The sequence below is a fragment of the Gigantopelta aegis genome, chromosome 4 (genome assembly GCF_016097555.1).
Source record: "Gigantopelta aegis isolate Gae_Host chromosome 4, Gae_host_genome, whole genome shotgun sequence".
NCBI lineage: Eukaryota > Metazoa > Mollusca > Gastropoda > Neomphalida > Peltospiridae > Gigantopelta > Gigantopelta aegis.
Genome location: NC_054702.1, coordinates 25,335,018 through 25,356,098, shown reverse-complemented (window position 1 = coordinate 25,356,098; position 21,081 = coordinate 25,335,018). Strand labels below are relative to the sequence as shown.

General features: G+C 38.5%; 1 protein-coding gene across 1 annotated transcript in view; it reads right to left on the bottom strand.

Annotated features, from left to right (window-relative positions):
- The window catches only part of LOC121369758, a 112,398-nt gene that overhangs the window by 17,067 nt on the left and 74,250 nt on the right, over positions 1 to 21,081 (bottom strand). The window contains exons 11-22 of the mRNA XM_041494817.1: positions 15,705 to 15,822; positions 13,762 to 13,860; positions 11,641 to 11,730; positions 10,165 to 10,956; positions 9,425 to 9,569; positions 7,246 to 7,321; positions 6,346 to 6,594; positions 5,383 to 5,464; positions 4,906 to 5,001; positions 4,056 to 4,253; positions 3,060 to 3,156; positions 752 to 2,596 (exon numbers count right to left, since the gene is read on the bottom strand). Coding sequence (XP_041350751.1) covers positions 752 to 2,596; positions 3,060 to 3,156; positions 4,056 to 4,253; positions 4,906 to 5,001; positions 5,383 to 5,464; positions 6,346 to 6,594; positions 7,246 to 7,321; positions 9,425 to 9,569; positions 10,165 to 10,956; positions 11,641 to 11,730; positions 13,762 to 13,860; positions 15,705 to 15,822 — 3,887 coding nt within the window. The remainder of the gene's footprint in view (positions 1 to 751; positions 2,597 to 3,059; positions 3,157 to 4,055; positions 4,254 to 4,905; positions 5,002 to 5,382; positions 5,465 to 6,345; positions 6,595 to 7,245; positions 7,322 to 9,424; positions 9,570 to 10,164; positions 10,957 to 11,640; positions 11,731 to 13,761; positions 13,861 to 15,704; positions 15,823 to 21,081) is intronic.

Genomic DNA, 21,081 nt, shown 5'->3' with positions numbered 1-21,081 from the left:
ATACCTTTATTTAATATATATCTTAAGTACATACTTGTTTTAATTTTCACATTGTAAATGTACCATAACCTGCTGTATTTAGTTGGTGTAAAGCCCATTCGACGACAATAATGCGTCCATGTTTTAAAACAACTTTCGGGTTTTTTTTGGAAATCGAAACCATGATGTTGGCCGTTTCTTGGGATGCATTGCTGTTACTGTTGCAGTTAAACACTGCGCAGTTAACCATCATATAATTACGTCGACAGTATATAATAACACTAATTATCTTGTAAATTAAATTTCCGATAAACCTGGAGACAAAAAAAAAAGACGACTAAAAGGCACAACCAAAGAATCAACACGTGTACCGGTATTGCTTGGTAACTCTCACCGATGACGTATTGCCTCGCTTTCGTTCAGATCTATGCATAATCCCACCCACTTCTGTTTTTACCCCAAACCTAAGACGTGCAGCTGACCGGTGCCTCGCAGCGAGCCAGGCATTAGAGTAATGCGGTCTTTGACGCTAACTTAATCCATTACATGTCTTTTGGTGTCCGGTCTCCTTTAAAGAGAGGGAGGAAGGGACAGACAGACAGACAGACAGACAGACACACACACCTTCTTTGTCCATTGAACATTATAGTTTAAAATCATCACCTAATCCTAAAGAGAGAGATAGGGAGGAACGGAGGTAGAGACACATAAACACATACATATTCCCACTTCTGTAACATACGCTACATTGAATTCACTAACAACTCCATACCTCCTGTGTGTTCTTCGTGTCCGCGACGACCGACCTTCGTCCGAGTGACTCCCCGACGACCCATCCGACCGTGACGGGGCTCGCGGCGGGACTCCACTGACGTCCGACGACTGATCTCCGTCGCTGTCGCTGATCCGACGCTCTCGTGACGAGCAACTCTTCTCATCATCCGATGGCAGCTTGGACGACTTCTCGCCGTCAGACAGCCTCTTCTTTCTCTTCCCTTCTCGCACGGACTTCTCCTGGGATTTGGTGAACGCCTCCAGCTTCTGTAGCAGCTTGGTTCCCAGACTGCGAGAGTCCTGCTTGGAACTGCTCACCACGGCAAGAGGGATGTCGCCTTCGGATCCCGAGGAATGGTGTCTGTGGGATGATCTCACAGACTCTGATGTGCCATCGTCCAGTAAGACGTTAGGGACGGGAAGCTGCCTGTGTTTGGTGGGATGATTCGACACGGAATCCGACGCACTGAAAGAACTGGATTTTTTAATATTCTGCAATCTCTGCTCCAACGCGTCCGCGACATTTATTCTCCTTTTCTCAACAGTGGTCGAAGACTCTGTATCAAAGGAATCTGGCACCATGGGGCTGTTGGGACGACTCCCAGATGAGTGTCTTTTTCTACCGTCGAGAACGGGCTTGCTGACAACTGAACTTTCTCCATCTTTCACAAAATTTGGATCGACCGTCGAAGACGAACTTTCATCAAAGCGAATGTTGAGATCTTTGCTTCTCTTGCGCTGGTGTCCGTGATGTCTGCCTTCACGGTGAGACTCACTACCCGAACCGTCTGACCCTCGGCCCGAGGAATCTTTCCGTTCTGGTACCGGACTTCTGCTCAGCTGGTTCTGAGGATCCTTCAAGCTGGAATCATCAACGATGTCCATCTCGTTTATCTTCTCAGAACTCCCGCTTGTGCATTCGGACGTTTTTCTAGGACGGTCTTTACTTCTGCTTCGCTTGTGAGCCTTCTCGTGAGATTCCCTCAGCTGTGAGGTTGTCTGTTCGACAATTTTGTTGGTGATGTTTTGCAAGTTACTCTGAAAGAACGAACTCTGTTCCAACGTGTAGGTCTCTGACATTCCGATGAATGTTCTTTTGGTTTCGTCTACGTTTACTGAACCTGGCTTCTCCCCAGCACCAGGTCCTGAAGAGGTTACCGAAGAGTCACTAACACTTGCATTGCTGGCAGTTTTCACGGGGGAACACGACACACTAGACTGTGACGACGATGAAGGAATCCTATGACTGTCCGAAGCCGTGGTCGTTACACCGGCTTCGCTCCTTGAAGAAATGCTGTTGTCACACTGGTAGCGACTTCCTCTGTGTAAATGCAACTTTGGATGCACAAATATTGCCTCCGCAGCCTCTGGGTCTATTTTAGCAGATCTTTGTCTGTAGTGTTCAGATGTCGTTCTGTACTGTTCTGAGGACGGTCTGTAATGTTCCGTTGTCAGTCTGTACTGTTCCGTGGTTGGTCCGTACTGTTCCATGGTTGTTCTGTACTGTTCGGAAGTTGGTCGGTAGTGTTCCGAGACTGGTATGTTGTGTTCCGAAGACGGGGCGACAGAAAGAGCACTGGTGTTTTCCGACCGTGATCTCAGCTTCTGTTTCTCGGACCGGGGTGACTTGACCCGACGTGTTTTCCGATTCTCTCGTTTCCGGTGCTGCTTTCTGTCCATGGTTTCTGTTGAGTCGTGGTCCTTGTCACTGTCGTCAGGCAGGTCACTGTCACTGCTGGGGGCGGGGCGTATCTGGGGGGTGGGACCCACCTTCGCCAGCTTGGCCATTATGATATTGGATTCGTATGATTCCCCGAGAGCAGACAGTGCCTTAATATAAAACCTGAAATATATATGAATAAACATTTAGATTTGTTGTCCAGTTTGAAAGATAACACATTTACAGTCCGTCCCAGCCTCCATGAACAATGTTTTTTGCAAATAATTTCAGTTTGATTTGACATAAGAAGAAAAGTAAGTGTTTTGGAAATAATAATTAAAAAAACCCCTCATTATTTTTGTATGCAGTTTAGAAAACAATCGTCTCAGAAATAAATAATGTGTAGTAAATATTGTAATAAGAAAATGTTTTTCCCTGTGGGAACAGCTATAGTTTCTGTTTTTAATAACACATTTTTTAACCATCTGTTATTACATTTTCCCCAACTCAATTACAAATTTGAAGAAAAAAAGTCTTAAATTTTAGATATCTACTGTTTTTTTTATTTTATATTCAATTGTAATTTTGTTACGCTGTAGGGACAGTAAAATCTGTCACGTTTACGTAATGTGTTTATGCCACCTACTTGTAGGTTGTCTGGGAGTCGAGTCCTATAGCAGCCACTGACAGTTGGTTGTTGGGCACCAAGGCCTTGCACTGATCATTGATGTATACTCGATAACCTGAATAACAAAATGATACAATTCTACACACTGTTTAGCTACAGGTAGATTTGGAACAAGTGGGGCATATAGTAAAGATCTATCTCGGGTCAGGCATCTGGCTATCCAGAAACAGGAAAAGGGACAGACATGCTCGAAACCCTAGTGGTATATGAGCATGTTAAAATATATTGGACTTGGATATAGTGTAGGTCTCCGAGAACTGAAAATTGGTGTAAATCATTTATGAGTTATGCAAAAACATTGAAATAATCCATTTTGTTTTTGTGCAACCCCATTATGAACATATAACAAGACAAACACAAAACAAGAGTTCACTGGAGAAAACTTGAACCAAGCCAGTGAAGGAGAAAGAAGGAAGTGTTAGTCACGTGACACGGAACAGGAAGATGAGGACTCATTGGAAGATGTTTAGTCATTTCATTGGCCATTGGGATGTTCAGACCAGGGGCGTAATTTACTAAACTCTCGCAACTTTGCGATATCGCAGTGCAATGCTAAAAGACTTGCAAAGAGGATGCTTTGTTGTCTAGCAGAGCCTAAGAGACCTTTGTGAATTAGGCCCTGGACTAATATTCCAAGGGGAATATGCATTTGTTTGAGGTCAGGTTAAGTAGAAAAAAAGAGAGAAAAAACCCTTATGCAAGTGAAGTGTAAACACAACAATCGTTCTGAAAATTTTGAGAGATCTGTAGTGGGTAGGGTGAGGAAAACATTTAAGGAGATAGGCCACAATGTAAGATTCTAGCCATTGTTTGGCTGTTGGCAGGTTTGGATTAAGTTGAGTATGGTTGGTGTATGTGTGTGTGTGTGTGTAGGGGTGTGTGTGTGTTTTAGAATAGGGTATGCATTAAAGTTATAATCCATTTTGGAACAGCCCTAAAACAACTCATTTGTACCAATAATACTGCTCTGTGCATCCTTCCCATTTTCATCAACCAGTTTTGAAGAGGTCCATGTTAGTATGACAGAATTCTCTCCCTTGTGTTGTAATTTGAGCGACCGTGGTGGGGTGGCGACACCGAACTGGCGTATTTGGCAGAAATAGTTTTCTTCCTCTTCAGAAGGGTAGGGAGACAGAGAATGTGGAACTATGCCTGAGAAAAACAAAACAAATGGATGCATGAACAATATATTTTAAAATCATCTTTTAATTTTCCAGCAAATGCAAATTAATGTAAGTCAAATATGTATTTGTATGAAATATTACTGCTTAATCTACTTTCTCCATAATCCACCATTTCAGGTCAAATAGCACTGACTACATAGATGTGAATTGTTACTGGTAAATCCATTTATCTTATAACTTACCCACGATAGAGCCTCAACAAATATCTATACATAGACTCACTTGATATTTTCCATATTAAAAAACACTCATAACGGATGTTCTATTTACCTCATCCCAAATGAAGGAGGAGGAGGAAATGTTTTATGTAACGATGGACTCAACACTTTTTCTTTTACGGTTATATGGCGGCGGACATATGGTTAAGAACCACACAGATATTGAGAGAGGAAACCCGCTGTTGCCACTTCATGGGCTACTCTTTTTTATTAGCAGCAAGGGATCTTTTATATGCACCATCCCACAGACAGGATAACACATACCACAGCCTTTGATATACCAGTCGTGGCACACTGGCTGAGCAAGAAATAGTCCAATGGGCCCACTGACTAGAAGAAGTCCGGCCCCCTCATCTGTTACAAGTAAAACTGTTAAAGGTATTTAATAACAAATCTACTCACTCCATCTTCCTGAATAAAGAGAACCAAGATGACTAGACTGGTCAAATTCTTCATCAACGTTGCAAGTGATTCGCAAAGAATCAGTGACATCTGAAACTAGAAAACCTAAATGTTGACCATTATTCAGACAGGTAACAGATTTTCACTACGCACCAAGGTTTAATTAAGTTTTAATGATTATTTGAACTATTTACAAAAAATGAAGAACATCCCATCAAATATTGTATTAAAAATGTGTTGGTAATAATAATAATAATAATAATGAATAAAATACTGCTGGCAACTTAGTAAATATTTGTAGAAAATATCTGACCAAAACCATCAGTTCTTGGACAAACAAAATAAAAGCTTGGTAAGTAAGCAACTCTCAAGTCTGCTTTCTGGCAAATCCAACTTCACCAGTGTTGCCATTTTTGTTTAACTTAACCCTTGGAAATACGCATGTACTAGAAAAGAAAGAAAAAATTTGGCTGTTACCTGCATTGGTATTGAGATTAATACTGCTTGTGCTGAATACATTGTTTGGCAAGGACTCGAAGGCTTTCTGCAACTGCAACACCTGTCGTAAGAAATTAAAGAGCATGAATCAACATTTGAATATTGTTCTATTAAGTACAAAGTAAAAACTTAACTTAACAATCACTGAGGGAATCAAGACCAGTAAAAATAAGATGTTACTAAGCCTCGATTATATTTAACTAGCCATCAAACTGCAAATGCCACAAGAAGTGACTCATCATTTCTGCTAGAGGGTACAACGGGTAAAATTATGTACCGTAAAAACTTGGAAATTAATGGACATATTTTAATGTTTAGAAAGATTTATAGTAAGAGGACTGCTGTTTAATATTTGTTAAAGTACATGGAATGCAGTGTCCAATTTCAAAAGAGTTCAATCCCATAAGAACCTACTGGGGACACTTAGATCTGTTTTATTTTTATTTTCTGGCAGAAAGTCAGCATGTAGTTGAAATATTTATCTGCGATTACCCAAAACTATCATACTATTCGGACAGAAGTTTATTATAATTGATTGCCATGCACTGATCATTTAACTATCACATTTTACATGTTGGAAAGATCCACATTTTTCTAAAATTTATGATTGCCTGACGGATTACCTTAACACAGCTCATAGCTAATTTAGATTTCTGCTGAGTGTATAGCTTGGTAAGGTTTTCAACACATGAGGTAATGAGAGAAATAAGAGGAAATCTAGAGGGGTTCTGGAAATTCTTGAAATCCTAGGTTAAAATCTGTGCTATCTGACAAATGTTGGAGGAAAGGATGATTAAAATGCGAGGAAATGCAATGTTCCGTGAGAGGAAGATAGCTGATCCGAGGAGAATTCCCACCCCTGAAATTCTGTAGTTAGATATCTTTAGACTCGCGAGGTGCTATGTTACACTAAGTAAATGTTTGCTGTTTAAGGCTGACTACCTGGGCTTGCAAACTGGCGCATGTTTTCTCCAGGTCTCTCTGTCTCTCCACATCGATGGGGCTGAACGCGGACCTCATCGTACAGTCACTCAGTCTGTCGTTGGTGTCAGACTTCTCGTAGCTGGACGATGAGTGCTGGCTGCTGTGGAGTCTCTGGTTCGAGGAACACGACAGTCGGTTCGAATCCTGGCTCAGCTGAAACGATTGCGAAGCAAGGACTTCGTTCTTCCAGCTCTGTAGTGACTGAACCTACAGGTGAAACAGGATGTGAACCATAAGTACTGATGTGTTAAGTCACACAATAAACTGAGTTCTGTTCAGAAATAATTTACTTAGGTGCTGTCCACAATAATCAACGTTTCCGTGAGCATACAAACTGTATTTTGGAGGGAGAACGGAATGTTTTTGTTTTTTTAAAAAGTAGCCCTTGCTAAAGCAAAAAAAAAATTGTATACTTTTAGAAAAAGAAAAAGGGTTAGCACAAAAAAACTTATGTTATTTGATTTTCTCAGCATGCATTGAGATGAACATTTATAGATGCAACTATAAACCAAGTTTGACTGATTTAGGACTTGACAGTCCATGAGAAGTGGACCTAAATACAAAAACTTAACATTGGGCTAAACACTATTAGAGTATTTCAATATTTTTTTAAAAAGAAAAAATCAAATGCACTGAGATGAACACATTGCATAGTTGCAACCATAAACCAAATTTCAGTTGTGTAGGACCTATATTTTGTGAGAAATAGAGATAAATGTGAAAACTTAACGTTGGAGTAAAATTCAAAAGTTGGCACCATCACCGCTGTTGTCAGAACGGTAATATCTATATCTCACCTCATAACTTTGTAAAGGGAGACAAAAAGACGGAAGCATTAACTTATTTAAAAACTCTTACCTCTTGCCATAGAGTTTTAATTGCCTCCATCTGCAGAGTGCGTAATTTCTTTTCTTCAGCATACTGCTGTCTTTGTCTAAAAAATATATATATATATATATTTTAGAAATACAACTGTGAGACTGTATGAAAACTAGATACTAAATTTATATATGGTTGAGTGTTATATATTTTTTAGAGTAAGGCTTGTTATTTCTTGTGATATTCGTCCCAATATACCTTGTGTTTGTTATTATTATCATCACATTATGAGATGTCCCTTAAAGTTACATTCTCTGGTTACCATATTATAACATCATGTACAAATGTGAAATACAAGCTCAAATGCACTTTTAAAAAAGTTGTGTGTCTTCGCTATGAATGGATATCGTCAAACGTATACGCTTGATTCGTTGCCTGTGTCGCCATAGCCGATTTCAAATTGTAGGGTTCGTCTAAAAAAAATTAAAGAGAAATCTTGCGCTGTAGTTAAAACTGGTTTGATCTTGACAATGTATTATCGACAGTCGTACCTTCCTATTTCAGAATTGATATTTTATAAAGTGTTAGTAGAACTTTTAAAGTTTAGTTTGTATACTAGTAACACATTAATCATGTATATATTTTTAAAATAAAATATACTAAAGTAGACAATGAACGTTTTCACTTCTTAATTTTACGTGTTAAAATCGACAAATTCAAATAAATATTATTTCGTTTTGGAAAGGGTTAACTTGGGAGGGGGGTTTGTTTAACGACATCAAAGATAAAGCATATCGATTAATAATCATCTGACCCCATACAACCATAAATAAAATGTGTTGAGTTCGTCGTTAAATAAAACATATCCTCTCCTTCCTTCCATTTGCTGTTGGATGTCTAACATTTGGTAATTTTGACATATAATCTTAGAGAGGAATCGGGTGCATGTGCAGGGGGAGGGTATTGGAGGTCGAAACCCTTACTTGCCCAAGCTTAAAAAAAATTGAAATGTATTTTTTAGGGGAGCATGGCCCCATATAAACTTCGCTTAACACAGTCTATAACCCCAACCCTGCCGAAATCCCTGCACACGCGCCTTGGAAACCTGCTACATTTTTTTTTAGCAAGGGATTGTTTATATGTACCATCCCACAGACAGGATATCATATACCATGGTCTTTTTGTATACCCACCGATGGGATTGATCCTAGACTGACTGCGCATTTCCAAAAAACATATAGTCTTGAAAAATGTTACGTAAATCGAACATTGTACCCTCTTCCTCTACCCCTAGAGCAATACGTAATTAGTAACACACCCTTACATGTAACGCATATGCCAACAGATGGCCACTGTCAAAATTTCAAGGCAAATCCCCCACTCACCGACCCCTGGAAAGGCATTGTACCATACCTCTATGGATATAAATATGTTCTGGAGATATGAGATGACCCCTCAATCAAGACAGTTAAATTTGTTCAAAAATTGCGAATTCTCTTGTTGGGGAATTCTATACTTGTGATAAGCCAATGAAAACCGAGATCGGTACGAGCCCGTCAAAAGTGTTCCACTTTCAAAATCATGGCTTTGTTTTTTTTTGACCTGGATAAGACAGCGTAGTGAAACCAATGCAGAGTGCGGCATCATATATGCATCAAACGTAATTGGATTTTCTGTTCTATATGCTTAAATAATAAAAATATTCCAGGGAATGTAGTTTTAACTGTAAAGACACGTATCATGAATCTGCTTGAAAATTTATGAATAGTGGAAATAGTAAATATTTTTCATTAAAAAAAATGTGTGAACTAATTATTTTATTACATTGATGTAGTATTATTATTAGTAAGGAGTCTTATTTCATGTGATGAAAAACAAGCATTCTAAGAGTATTGCTTTAGCAATTCAAGTCCCGTACCAGTCCCAACAAATTTTCATATCTTCTAAGTTCAATGGCAGGCTGGTGGATGGGCAGATAAACAGACAGATCAGGACACCGATGAAACTTATAGTCCGCTCCAGTGGAATCGGTAGGGGACTAATAAAATATATAGCTAATCAGGAGCCCTATATGGGGTGATGAAAACCCCCACAGAGCTACATCAAGCTACTAAAAGAAGAAACCTGACAGAAATGTGTGCCTCTTGTCTTGATAAGTAACTGAGACACGTTAACGTACTGGATAAAAAACCACACACACCCCCAAAAACCAACGTACTGTTCTAGTTCAGCCTTCAGCATCACAATGTGGTCTTCAGCACGGCGAGCGCGGATTTCTTTCCGGATAGACACAACCTCTGCATCGTGCTGTCTGGCAAAATGCCCACGCCACAACGACTGAATTGTCACTGCTGCCTTGTTTTCTGAAAAGACAAATTTCCACATGAAACAACAATAGCAGGTGTGTGGTGCCCATTTAAACACAATGCCAAAATAAGGCCTCTGAGAACTGGAAATTTGCATAACTAGATTGGGATAAGGCAAGGTGGAAATAAAATGACTGCTCTTTTTATTTCCAAAGGGCTGAGAAATAATCTTTAAAAAGCTGAAAAGTATTCAACAGTTAAACAAGCATTCTGAGAGTACTGCTAAAGCAATACATGTCCACTACCAGGCACAACAAATTTTCATATCTCCTAAGTTCAAGGGCCATAACTGTGTAAAATGGGTGAATTATTATGAAAGTGATGTATTATGTAACAGTACCTGATAATGCTATACACAAATGTTTTTCTCAATATCTCAAGCAATTGTAAAGAAAAACTATATGTGAGACAGATAGAAGGATGGAGATGAAATCTATAGTCTTGTGCATTTTTATTATTATTTTTTGCATTTCAAATCAAATGCTGTTTATGCAAAACGAAATGTATAAGAAAATTAGCTGAAGTCAAATAAACAGATAAAAATAAACTAAAATGGAATTTTCATCAGCTCAAGAAGAAACAACCTACTCACCATCCATAGTGGCATCTGCCAACACAGCGTCGCTGCATGGCCTGGACAAAAAGCCTGAATCTCTGACACTGTTATTGCACACCACACCCCCCAGCTTGCCCATCTCCTCCACCTTCTCATGGTTTATCCGACTTTTCATGCTCTTCGTGTCACTGTTTTTATGCCTCAAGAACCGCTGAGACGTGAACTCAGCTTTATTCACGCCGTTGATGAGAACGGGAATGTTACTCTTCGAGGAAGAGGACGGCGAATCGCTCCTGGCAATCGCGTCACTCTTACTCTTGTCTACTTTCTGAAACAACAGAGCCTTACGCTCCTCGATTGTTTTCTGGGCCTTCCTTGCACCAGCGATGTCTCTTATTAAACTGACGGCACGAGGAGGCACTTTGTCTGCGTTCGAGTCGACACTGCTTTCATCGCAGACACTGTTGTCCATGCTCGTGTCATAATCCTGACCCTGCGCGGTGGGGGGAGTCTGTTTCCGGGTTCGTTTCAAGGGGCCGGTGCCAGAGGTCTGTGGAGGGGAGTACTCGAAATTTGGTTTGACGGTTCCTTTGAGAATCTCCTGGTTCAGAGGCCGGATCATCCTCCGGTCGTAGGCCTCATATTTGGTCTCGCTGGGGATTCCGATGGCGGTGTCAGGTCGGGTGGCGTCTTGAAGGAAAGAAGATGGTGAATCGGTGGTTAGTGCCGACGTGGTACTGGGTCGCTGAGGATTCTGGGGGAATTTTTCAACTGGCAAGTACACGGATTCTGAATCCAGTAAACTTATACTGCTTCTACGATCAAAATCTGGAAAAATAGAAGAGGAATATTTAATGACACTTCAGAATCTAGGACTAACAAACCTCACTATGGTTGTCTTTCAAATTAGGTATAACCGTAACTTCTCTCTTTGCAATAATTTTTCAAAGGAAAGAAAAGGAAAGTTTGTTTAAAGACTCCTCAAGACATTTTTTAACTATGAATATTTAATAGGCTGTCTGCAGTGAACAGCAGCAAGTGAGCTTTTAAATGTTCATGCTGCTAGTAGCAAGAGCAGTGCAATTTTGTCTCTAGTCTTGTAGATTAAATATCTCTATAAACTCAAAGTAGTAACACCTCAATACCACTGTAACACTGAACCCCAAACTCCAGAGCATGTACTGCAAAGATGTCCAACACATGACAGTATCAGAGAAAACATCTGGCCAAAACCCAGAACAATCGGAGAAAAACTTTGGGTCAAATGAGACGACCTGCTGCTGACTGTAGAGTTCATGGAAGCGATGAAACTCACGACTTGAATTCAAGGAGCATAAAGAAACTGAACGCAGAAGAAGAAATATCGCTTTAAAATATGTTGCAGTGTTGCACCATTCTGCTATTTCTTTTGCACAAATGTTAAATGACTGTGTGAATTAAAAGTCATTTCCTGCAATAAACTCTGGTTTTCATTTCTAAATTAAATAAGAAAAAAGAAACTATAGGACAAACCATCAGCTGAGACGTCTTGCAGGGTGAGATCATTGGCATTGTAAGCACACCTTGTAGTTCCGACTTCTTGAGGACCACTCACTTCAGTAGCTACAATGGTCAATAAAACAAAATTTAATACTTAATTAAATATTTAAACCAATTACAATGGGGCACAATCTGTAGTGGTGGTGGTACAATCTTGTGTGGGGGCACAAGACAGATTTGTATCTTTATTTATAGAGTAGGACAGAACAGAACTGAACTTTATTTCACTCAAAGCCACCATCTGGTGGCATCAGAGAAGTACATCATATAAATTATATATGAAGAGTTTAGGCGCAAAACGCGATATATCCATTTTTCATTTTCAGTAAAAGTGATTTTTTTAATTGGCGTATATCATGTTTTGATAAGATCAATCGCGTTTTGCGGCAAATCAGCGGGCCTACGATTAGCCCTTACTGACATACAATAATGGCTTTAAATAAAAACAAGAAAGAAAATGGTTTATATCGCGTTTTGCGCCTGAACTCTTCATATACATATACACGCATACATTCAGTAACAAGTGTTTATAACAAACAAATAAGTAAGATTAAGCTATATAAAATGGGTTTTCAGGAGGTAAAGTGGTTATTTATAATATTAATAAGTTCACAAAGTTTTTTTAAGGATGCTGACATGTTTACAGGACACAAAATAGACATTTTCATCCTCAAGTGCGGAGTACAGATCACCCTGGCCTCCCCTGCTTCCCATGGGTCTCAATTACACTTTATCCAGCCATCACTGTATATATTGGAAAGATATGATGACTAGATAAATCTCTATATTTTTGGTCATTGACCGAAAATATAGGTCACATGACATAAGCCTGACACGACTTGAGTATTTCAGAGTAGTTTTCAGTAAACATAATCTTCAAATCATTTCTTGAAGTACAGTAAATACAAATAAGTTTTAGTTTTGCGATAACAATACAAAACTTGTATATTTATTTATGAATTAAAGTTTAGAAACGCTTTTTTAATGTGACAGAATGTAGCTAGCGTCTTACAAATAATGACGTCATGTATCTTAAGCCTTGCTAGGTTGACGATACTTGATTTACGTACACAAAACTAGAATAAATAATGATTTTCCAAATATTCCTGTAGGATTGCAGGATAAAAGAAATAACTGGTTATTGTCTTAAGATATCTGCTTTATCCTGCTCAGGTCGAGTGGCAAATGCCACGAGGCTCTGCCGAGCTGCATTAGCCATTCTAACCTTCGCAGGATAAAGCTGATATCTTAAGACAGTAACCAATTATTCCCTATATATAATACTTGGCGGTAACTGCAGCCACCATTGCCACCTAGTTTTCATGCTTACAACTATGTACACATTACTGCGTTAAAATGATATAGCCACCTATTGGTTTCAAAAAGTCTCCAAATTAAAAAAATATTGAACACCTTGCAAAACAGATATAAATTTAATTAATGGATACTACAATATCTGCCAAACCCCTAGATAAAAACTGGCTTATCTGTAATGCCAAGACTGGCATATGTCTATATTAACACTGAGTATTATAGCTGCCTAATCAGTTTACAACTGTTAAGCTACTTCTTCAATATAACTTACAGTAACAATTTTATAAGTGTGTGTTAAATTTTGGGCCACGTCAGTACTATAACAGAATTCAATATTATTCCTCACCAATGCCTCTAGTCCATGCTTAAACCTACAATCATAATGGGCCACATCAGTCAGGGCTTCTAGATTATGGTAGTCCTATTCTCATGGTTAGTGATATTCAATGTTGGGCTAGTAAATAACTAATATTGCTATGCTCAATGGCTAGTGAAAACAAAATTGTCAAATGTTGCAGTTAAGTCTATTTTGTAAATGTGAATAGCCTACACCCACCCCACAACCCCCCAATGTTAGTGTTTTAAGCTCCCTCTTTAGGTAACATCTGATTATTACTATTATTTAGTAAAATTGTATTGACTTAACAGAAAGTATGGCTAGTGAATTTTTAATTGTGGCTAGTAAATTGTTTAAATCACTGATCCCATGGCTAGTTGATTTTATAAAATTTTTAGAAACCCTGCATCAGTACTATAACAGTATTCAATATAATTCCTCACCAATGCCACTAGTCCATGCTTTCACAGGTCCCCATTCCGAGTGGTTTCTCGGGTCAGGAGTATTATGAGGGCATTCTACTTTATGTTCAATTTGTCCATCTGTAAATGTAAAACATATTGAAAGATTAATGATAATGTTTTAATATTACGTCTTTTTTAAATTTGACAAGACCCAATATATATATTTTTTAACTGGCCCTACTGGCCACCATGATTTGTTTAGCTACATGTAAGTCTCAACCCTAGTTGTTTCGTGTGAGAACTGGCCCCTGGTGCTTATAAACTTTAAAGTCTACACTTTAACAAAGTCCAGACTTTAACATCATGGCAACGCCATTCAAATAGCATTATGTTAAAGTCTGGACTTTATTAAAGTCTACACTTTAAGTTTTATAAGCATGGGCCCTGGACTCATGCTTATAAAATGTTTAGTCTAGACTCAAGACTTTAATAGAGTCTGAGACTTCAATGTCATGTGATGTCATGAAAGAAACTGAACCAAATCATTCTTTCAGTGATCATCGTCACACCAAAACATACAACTCAGGGCTAGCTCTGCCACTCGACAAATTAGCCAACTGCGACTTTTAAGAACAACTGGCAAATTTTATTTTGATTTGGCGAAAACATTTCCTGTAATATTGTTATTTTGTTAAAAAATAACAGTAGATTTTGTATATTTGAAGATAATTTGGCAAACTGTTTTGCTCACCGAGAGCTAGCCCTGCAATTGAACCGAGCTGGAAGTGAATTTCAACTTCCACATTTGGTTATGGAATAGGTTGGAAGCACACTGAAGCACGTCCTTAACCGAAATTGGTGTAGCAACAACTGGAAGTAAACATACCCAATGAGCACTGATTCACATTTAAACACGTTGGGTGTTTGCAGGCTGTGAAGTTAGCATGATTTAGTGCTTCCGCAAATCCAAGATTTTAGGTCAGAATTATAAGATTATGAGAAGGAATCCCAAAATATCTATATATTAAATCATGTTTACAATTCTAGCAGAATCATAAAACACAAAATCCCCATATTCAATGTCTGGTTCAATGGTATTAAAGAGAACAGTTTGTTTTTGTTTAATGACACCACTAGAGCACATTGATTTATTAATCATCGGCTATTGGATGTCAAATATATGATCATTTTAATACAGTCATAGAGGAAACCTATAACATTTTTCAATTTGTAGAGTGATCTTTTATATGCACCAACCCACAGACAGGATAGCACATACCACGACCGTTGATATACCAGTCGTGGTGCACTGGCTGTGATGAGAAATAGTAGTGAGAACAGTGTTATTACCATGATGTGAAATGATGATCTGTGTGAAACAAGGAAGAAGGAAGAAGGAAATGGTTTATTTAACGATGCACTCAACACATTTTATTTATGATTATATGGCATCGGACATATAGTTGAGGACCACACAGATATTGAGGGAGGAAACCCGCTGTCACCACTTCATGAGCTACTATTTTTGATTAGCAGCAAGGGATCTTTTATATGCACCATCCCATAGACAGGATAGCACATACCATGGCCTTTGATGTACCAATCGTGGTGCATGGGTTGGAGCGAAATAGCCCAATGTGTCCACTGATGGGGATCGATCCCAAACCGACCGCGCATCAAGCGAACACTTTGACACTGGGCTACATCCCGCCCCTCATTCCAAATGAAACAAATCAATTTAATGGCCAAGAATTGATCAAAATTAATGGTCTTATGTATTATAAAAGGACTGATGGCACTGATAGTTAAATCAATGTATGTCCATCACAATGTTGGTTGAAAAACATTATTAAATTAATTATAACACAAATGACAGTGATCGATCCCAAACAGACTGTGCATCAAGCAAGCTCTTTACCACTGGGCTACATCCCCCCCCCCCCCCCCCCCCCCCCACTCGTGTGAAGCATGAGTCTACTGACCGTCCGACACGGTAATGTTGGGCGACTGAGTGACGCGCGTCTCCAGCTCCAGCTGTCGATGGTGATATTGCTGTTTGGCCAATATCCGACTCAGCTTCGCGTCCTCCTGCGTCTTCAGCTGAAACGAAACAACATCGTGTCAAATTGAAGTCATAAAATCTAAAATATATTCTCCGGGTCGAAATAATTGGCTGTCTAAACATTTTTAATGAATTTCATTTGAAACCTCATGTGATTGCCTGCCTGGTATCATTTAAGGAGAGTGATCTTCACCTCACCTTGATTTTGGTCCTGGTGAACACTGTACCAGATGTCCTACAAAAACCTGTGAGTTCAAGTTATCTGGTAAAAATTCTCATCGACCACATTGTAAACCTGTGTGCATAGTGTTATCAGCTAGAAATAACCTCCAAAACAATCAATGTAAACTATGGGATGTTTGGTACAAAATGATCAATCAAAACAAATGCAACCTTCATTGGTGGTCTTATCAGTACATATTTAGGTTATCCAACAACTTGATATCACACACACCAATAATCTAATAATGGTGATACACATTTCCCTATCAATCTCTGTACTACATAATATATTTTATCCCCCAATCAAGGTATACATTGGCAAAATATGACGACTAGATAAATCTCTATATTTTTGGTCAGTGACCAAAAATATAGGTTACATGACATAAGACCATCTCGACTATATTTTCAATAAACACTCTTTAAATCATTTGTTTAAGTACAGTAAATGCAAATAACTTTTAGTTTTGCAATAACAATACACAATTTTTATATTTATTTATGAATTAAGAGTTTAGAAATGCTTTTTGAATGTTGCAGAATGTAGCTAGCGTCTTACAAAGAATGACATCATGTATCTTGTATGTCATACGGCAAATGCCTTACTAGGTTGACGATACTCAATTTGCGTACACAAAAAAACAATAAATAATTTAAAAAAATTACTATTCCTGTAGGATTGCAGGATGAAAGAAATAACTGGTTAGTGTCTTAAGATATTGGCTTTATCCTGCTCAGGTTGAATGGCGAATGCAGCGAGGCAGAGTCTATTTGCAATCGCCATTCTAGCCGATATCTTAATACAGTAACCAGTTATTCCCTATGTTAAGATTGGTCAGGATGGCTTTAGCTCAGCAGTAGAGTATGCAGTGCTTCCTTGAGGTACAATGGGTCACAGGAATATCACCCTTCACAGATATTTCTTGTCCCAACCAGAACATCAAAAGGTTATGGTATGTACTGTAATGTCTATGATAAAGTGCATATAAAAGATCCCTTGCTGTTTTCTGGAAGGAATAATATATGTGGCAGGTTTCTTCTCTTTCTCTCTCGACCAGGGGCCTAATTCACAAAGGTCTCTTAGGCTCTGCTAGACAACAAAGCATCCTCCTTGCAAGTCTTTTAGCACTGCACTGTGAGATCACAAACTTGCGAGAGTTTAGTGAATTAGGCCCCTGGTGACATAATAACTAAGGGCCAAACTTTCAGAAACCTGTTTACGTGTATCACTCCTGTAACTACATGTACTTGCATATGCATTTACAAGGCTTAAACACCTGCATTTAAGAAAAACAGGCTTTGTAAATTTAGCCCTATATGTTTAGGGCCACACACCACCATTCGTCGTGTCGTTACTTGCTGTGGCAGCTTCATACAGTCTGGTTTAGGAAATACTTCCTCATAAAAACAAATACTACAAAATTCTGATATACTTTTTGAAAGCTTATGCTTACACATAGGTTGACCTCTGTAGTATTTAAATAACCCACTGGTTTGAAGTAACTTGTTATATGTAGTACTAACTGATAATAACTGTGCAAGTGGTATGGTGCCACTTGTATAACAGCAACACGAGGTGGTGGTCGGGAATAATTGAACAATTTTGTGGTCGACCTATGTTGATATTTTACATGATACTCGTCAGTTGAGAGCACTCCCTAAAATTAGTAGTCACATGACCCTCGCAACAGTGTTGTATTTTTCACAGAATATATTCCGACATAGAACTGCATGGAGTAATTAATGGTGGTGTGTAACCTTAACACCAAAGAGTCATAGTGTGAAATGTGCTGAGGTGTTATTAATCAATTGCACCCCTTAATTTTTAACAACATCTAATGTGTATGCATATTTGTTCATTATTACATGCTACAAAATAAATGCTATAAATATATCTACACACAAAATTTTCATGAGCATATCTTCTGTGTTTATGTATTGACATTTGCCTTCTCAAAAAACCCCCCAAAAACATGAATATCTTTCATACGTCACACACTATAAACACTATTAAACAAACCTTTCATATACCTGTGACATATTTCCAATACGTGATCATACAGACAGCAGTAAGAACTGCTGACACCATAAAGACATGTCAAATTAACACTGCAAAAACCAATTCCAACCAAAAATTCAATCCTTTTCCTAATGAAGCTCCTGCAGAGGTACAGGTATCAATATGTGTTTGCATAAGCATGTTACTACCTGTAACGATATTGATGCAGCCTATAAACTCCGATTACAATCTGCTTTATAAATACACAGATGTTCAATACTGCAGCCATGGCGGCTACACAACAAACTATAAATTAGTACAATGCTTGTGCATTAACGTTTTTTTTGCTCTAATAGTTTGTATAAATATAGATAAGAGCTCATGTTACTCTGTATGAGGATATTATGTAATTGAGAGAGAGAGAGAGAGAGAGAGAGAGAGAGAGAGAGAGAGAGAGAGAGAGAGAGAGAGAGAGAGAGAGAGAGAGAGAGAGAGAGAGAGAGAGAGAGAATATGATCACCTTCTGCAAAAGTAATTCCAGAATATTAAAAAAAATATTAAGTTGTGTGATAACAAAAGAATATATCATTCATGTTTGTTTGACAAGACACTATTTTAGCTCAAAATCAGATTTCAATGGCTTGCAAGGGGTCATTAGTAAAATGCAGACATGAAGTCTTGCAGATTATGCAAATATGTAAAAGGCATTGCATCACGAGATTAGCTTATTATTATATTTAAACAGCATGAGAGATATTCTAAATGTACTTTACACCAATCATTGGGTACTGGTTGACACAGGAAACCCCTGTCTGTGACTAGAATGAAAACAAAAGTGAAATTGACATATATTCTTAGAGAGGAAACCCGCTACATTTTTCTACTAGTAGCAAGGGATCTTTTTTATGCACCGTCCCACAGACAGGATCGCACAAACCATGGCCTTTGCTATATCAGTCATGGTGCACTGGCTGGAATGAGAAATATGTTGAAGGGCCCACAAACAGGGATTGATCCCAGACTAACCGTGCATCAGGCGAAAACACTACCACTGTACTAAGTCCCACCCTTGTGACTAGAATGAGAAATAATCTAAAAGGTTTACTGAAATTAATGTCTTTAATTTCATGTGTTTTTGTGCATGACATAATTTTTTTAATCATACCATAAAAATCAAGGGATAAAGTTTATGATCAGCATCAAGTTCATTTACAACTTGGTATATAAACACATAAAGCAAGGAAAATCAAACGTGCCAGTACACTTTGTACACCCTGACCTTTACAGAAAATAATGAAGGTTTTTCTTTGAGCATTGTTATGAAATGACATTAAATACAAGGAATGTTGATAGTAGTTTCCACGGTAACATCATTGGTAAATACAGACAAATGAGAAAAGCATTAATTCCTGATCAATACATTGCAGCTGAAGTGACTGAAACCCATCACCATAACACAAATGTATTGGGGTAAATGAAATCATTAGCCCAGTTCACTACATAGTCAGTGTGGTATCCTGTTCCGGCAAAACCGGTGTTCAACTGCCTTATATTTATAGGTAAACAACCGGCACTTTTATAAGGTACACTGACGAAAAATAAAGAAAGGAAACAAAAGGAAAGAAATATCTATCCAATGATATCAGCACATGGCTATTTGGGATTTAACATATGGAGAGAGAGAGAGAGAGAGAGAGAGAGAGAGAGAGAGAGAGAGAGAGAGAGAGAGAGAGAGAGAGAGAGAGAGAGAGAAAAAAAAAGAAAAAAGAGAGAGAGTGCTGTTCCATCAATGCACAGCCGGCGTGATGAAGAAAAAGCGGGTGGGGTATGGACATCGCTGCTTGGTCATAGTCTGTGTTTCTGTGATTAGAGAAGGGGGAATAAATGGAGTAAGAGAAAAAATATATAGATATAAATAGAGAGGGGGTACTGCTACCCCCAATGGATTTTCCAAAGACAGGACAGTACATACCATAGCATTTGATGTACCCCAGTCCAAAGACACTGGTTATGATTGAGTTTTACTTCCAATGATCATCAAATTATACTTGTTTGTAGTTGTGTTTCTGTTTTGTTGTATTTAATTTTTGTTTAGTTTTTTGGTCAAATCTTGTCTAAATTGCCTCTTGCACTGTATATAAATAAAACTGGACACCAACACATCCTCAATAAACCCATGTAGCTCACTTGCAAACAGGATAGGGCCTGTGTTCAATGAACACAACACAGTCTTACTAATGTTTGTCTTTAACTAATGATAACTGCAACAGATTACACAATTAGAAAAATAATAAAAATTAAACAAGTTGTTCCTACATGTGAGGTTTGATGGTCCTGTATACATCTATATACATGATATGGTCTGGACAAGAAAAAGTTAACGGATGGATGGACAGACAATGCCATACCATAATACGGCCCATCATAGACGGGTGTTTAAAATAGCTCCTACCCCTCCAACTGAAGGGTTTTGAATTCTCTGCAGCACTTTTTTCACCGTGGATTATATTCCGTTTTTTTTTTTTCCTATTGCATGTTTTGTGTAATGGACATTTTCTTAATTATAGGGGTTGAAAAAAGCCCACCAACACTCACTCCCACCTCAACCTGTTCTTGAGTCATTTGGAGAACATAATACTCTTTGACACCTAATTTTATGTTGTAATTAAGTTTTAATTATTTTAGAACCGTATATCTCAAACACCTGGGTCAGGGTTATATGGCGTCAGACATATGGTTAAGGACCACACAGATATTGAGGGAGGAAACCCGCTGTCGCCACTTCATGGGCTACTCTTTTTGATTAGCAGCAAGGTATCTTATATGTGCACCATCCCACAAACAGGATAGCACAGAGACGTAGCCCAGTGGTAAAGCGCTCGCTCGATGCACGGTCGGTGTGGGATCGATCCCCATTGCGCTATTTCTCGTTCCAGCCAGTGCACCACGACTGGTATATCAAAGGCCGTGATATGTACTACCCTGTCTGTGGGATGGTGCATATAAAAGATCTCTTGCTGCTAATCAAAAAAGAATAGCTCATCAAGTGGCGACAGCAGGTTTCCTCTCTCAATGT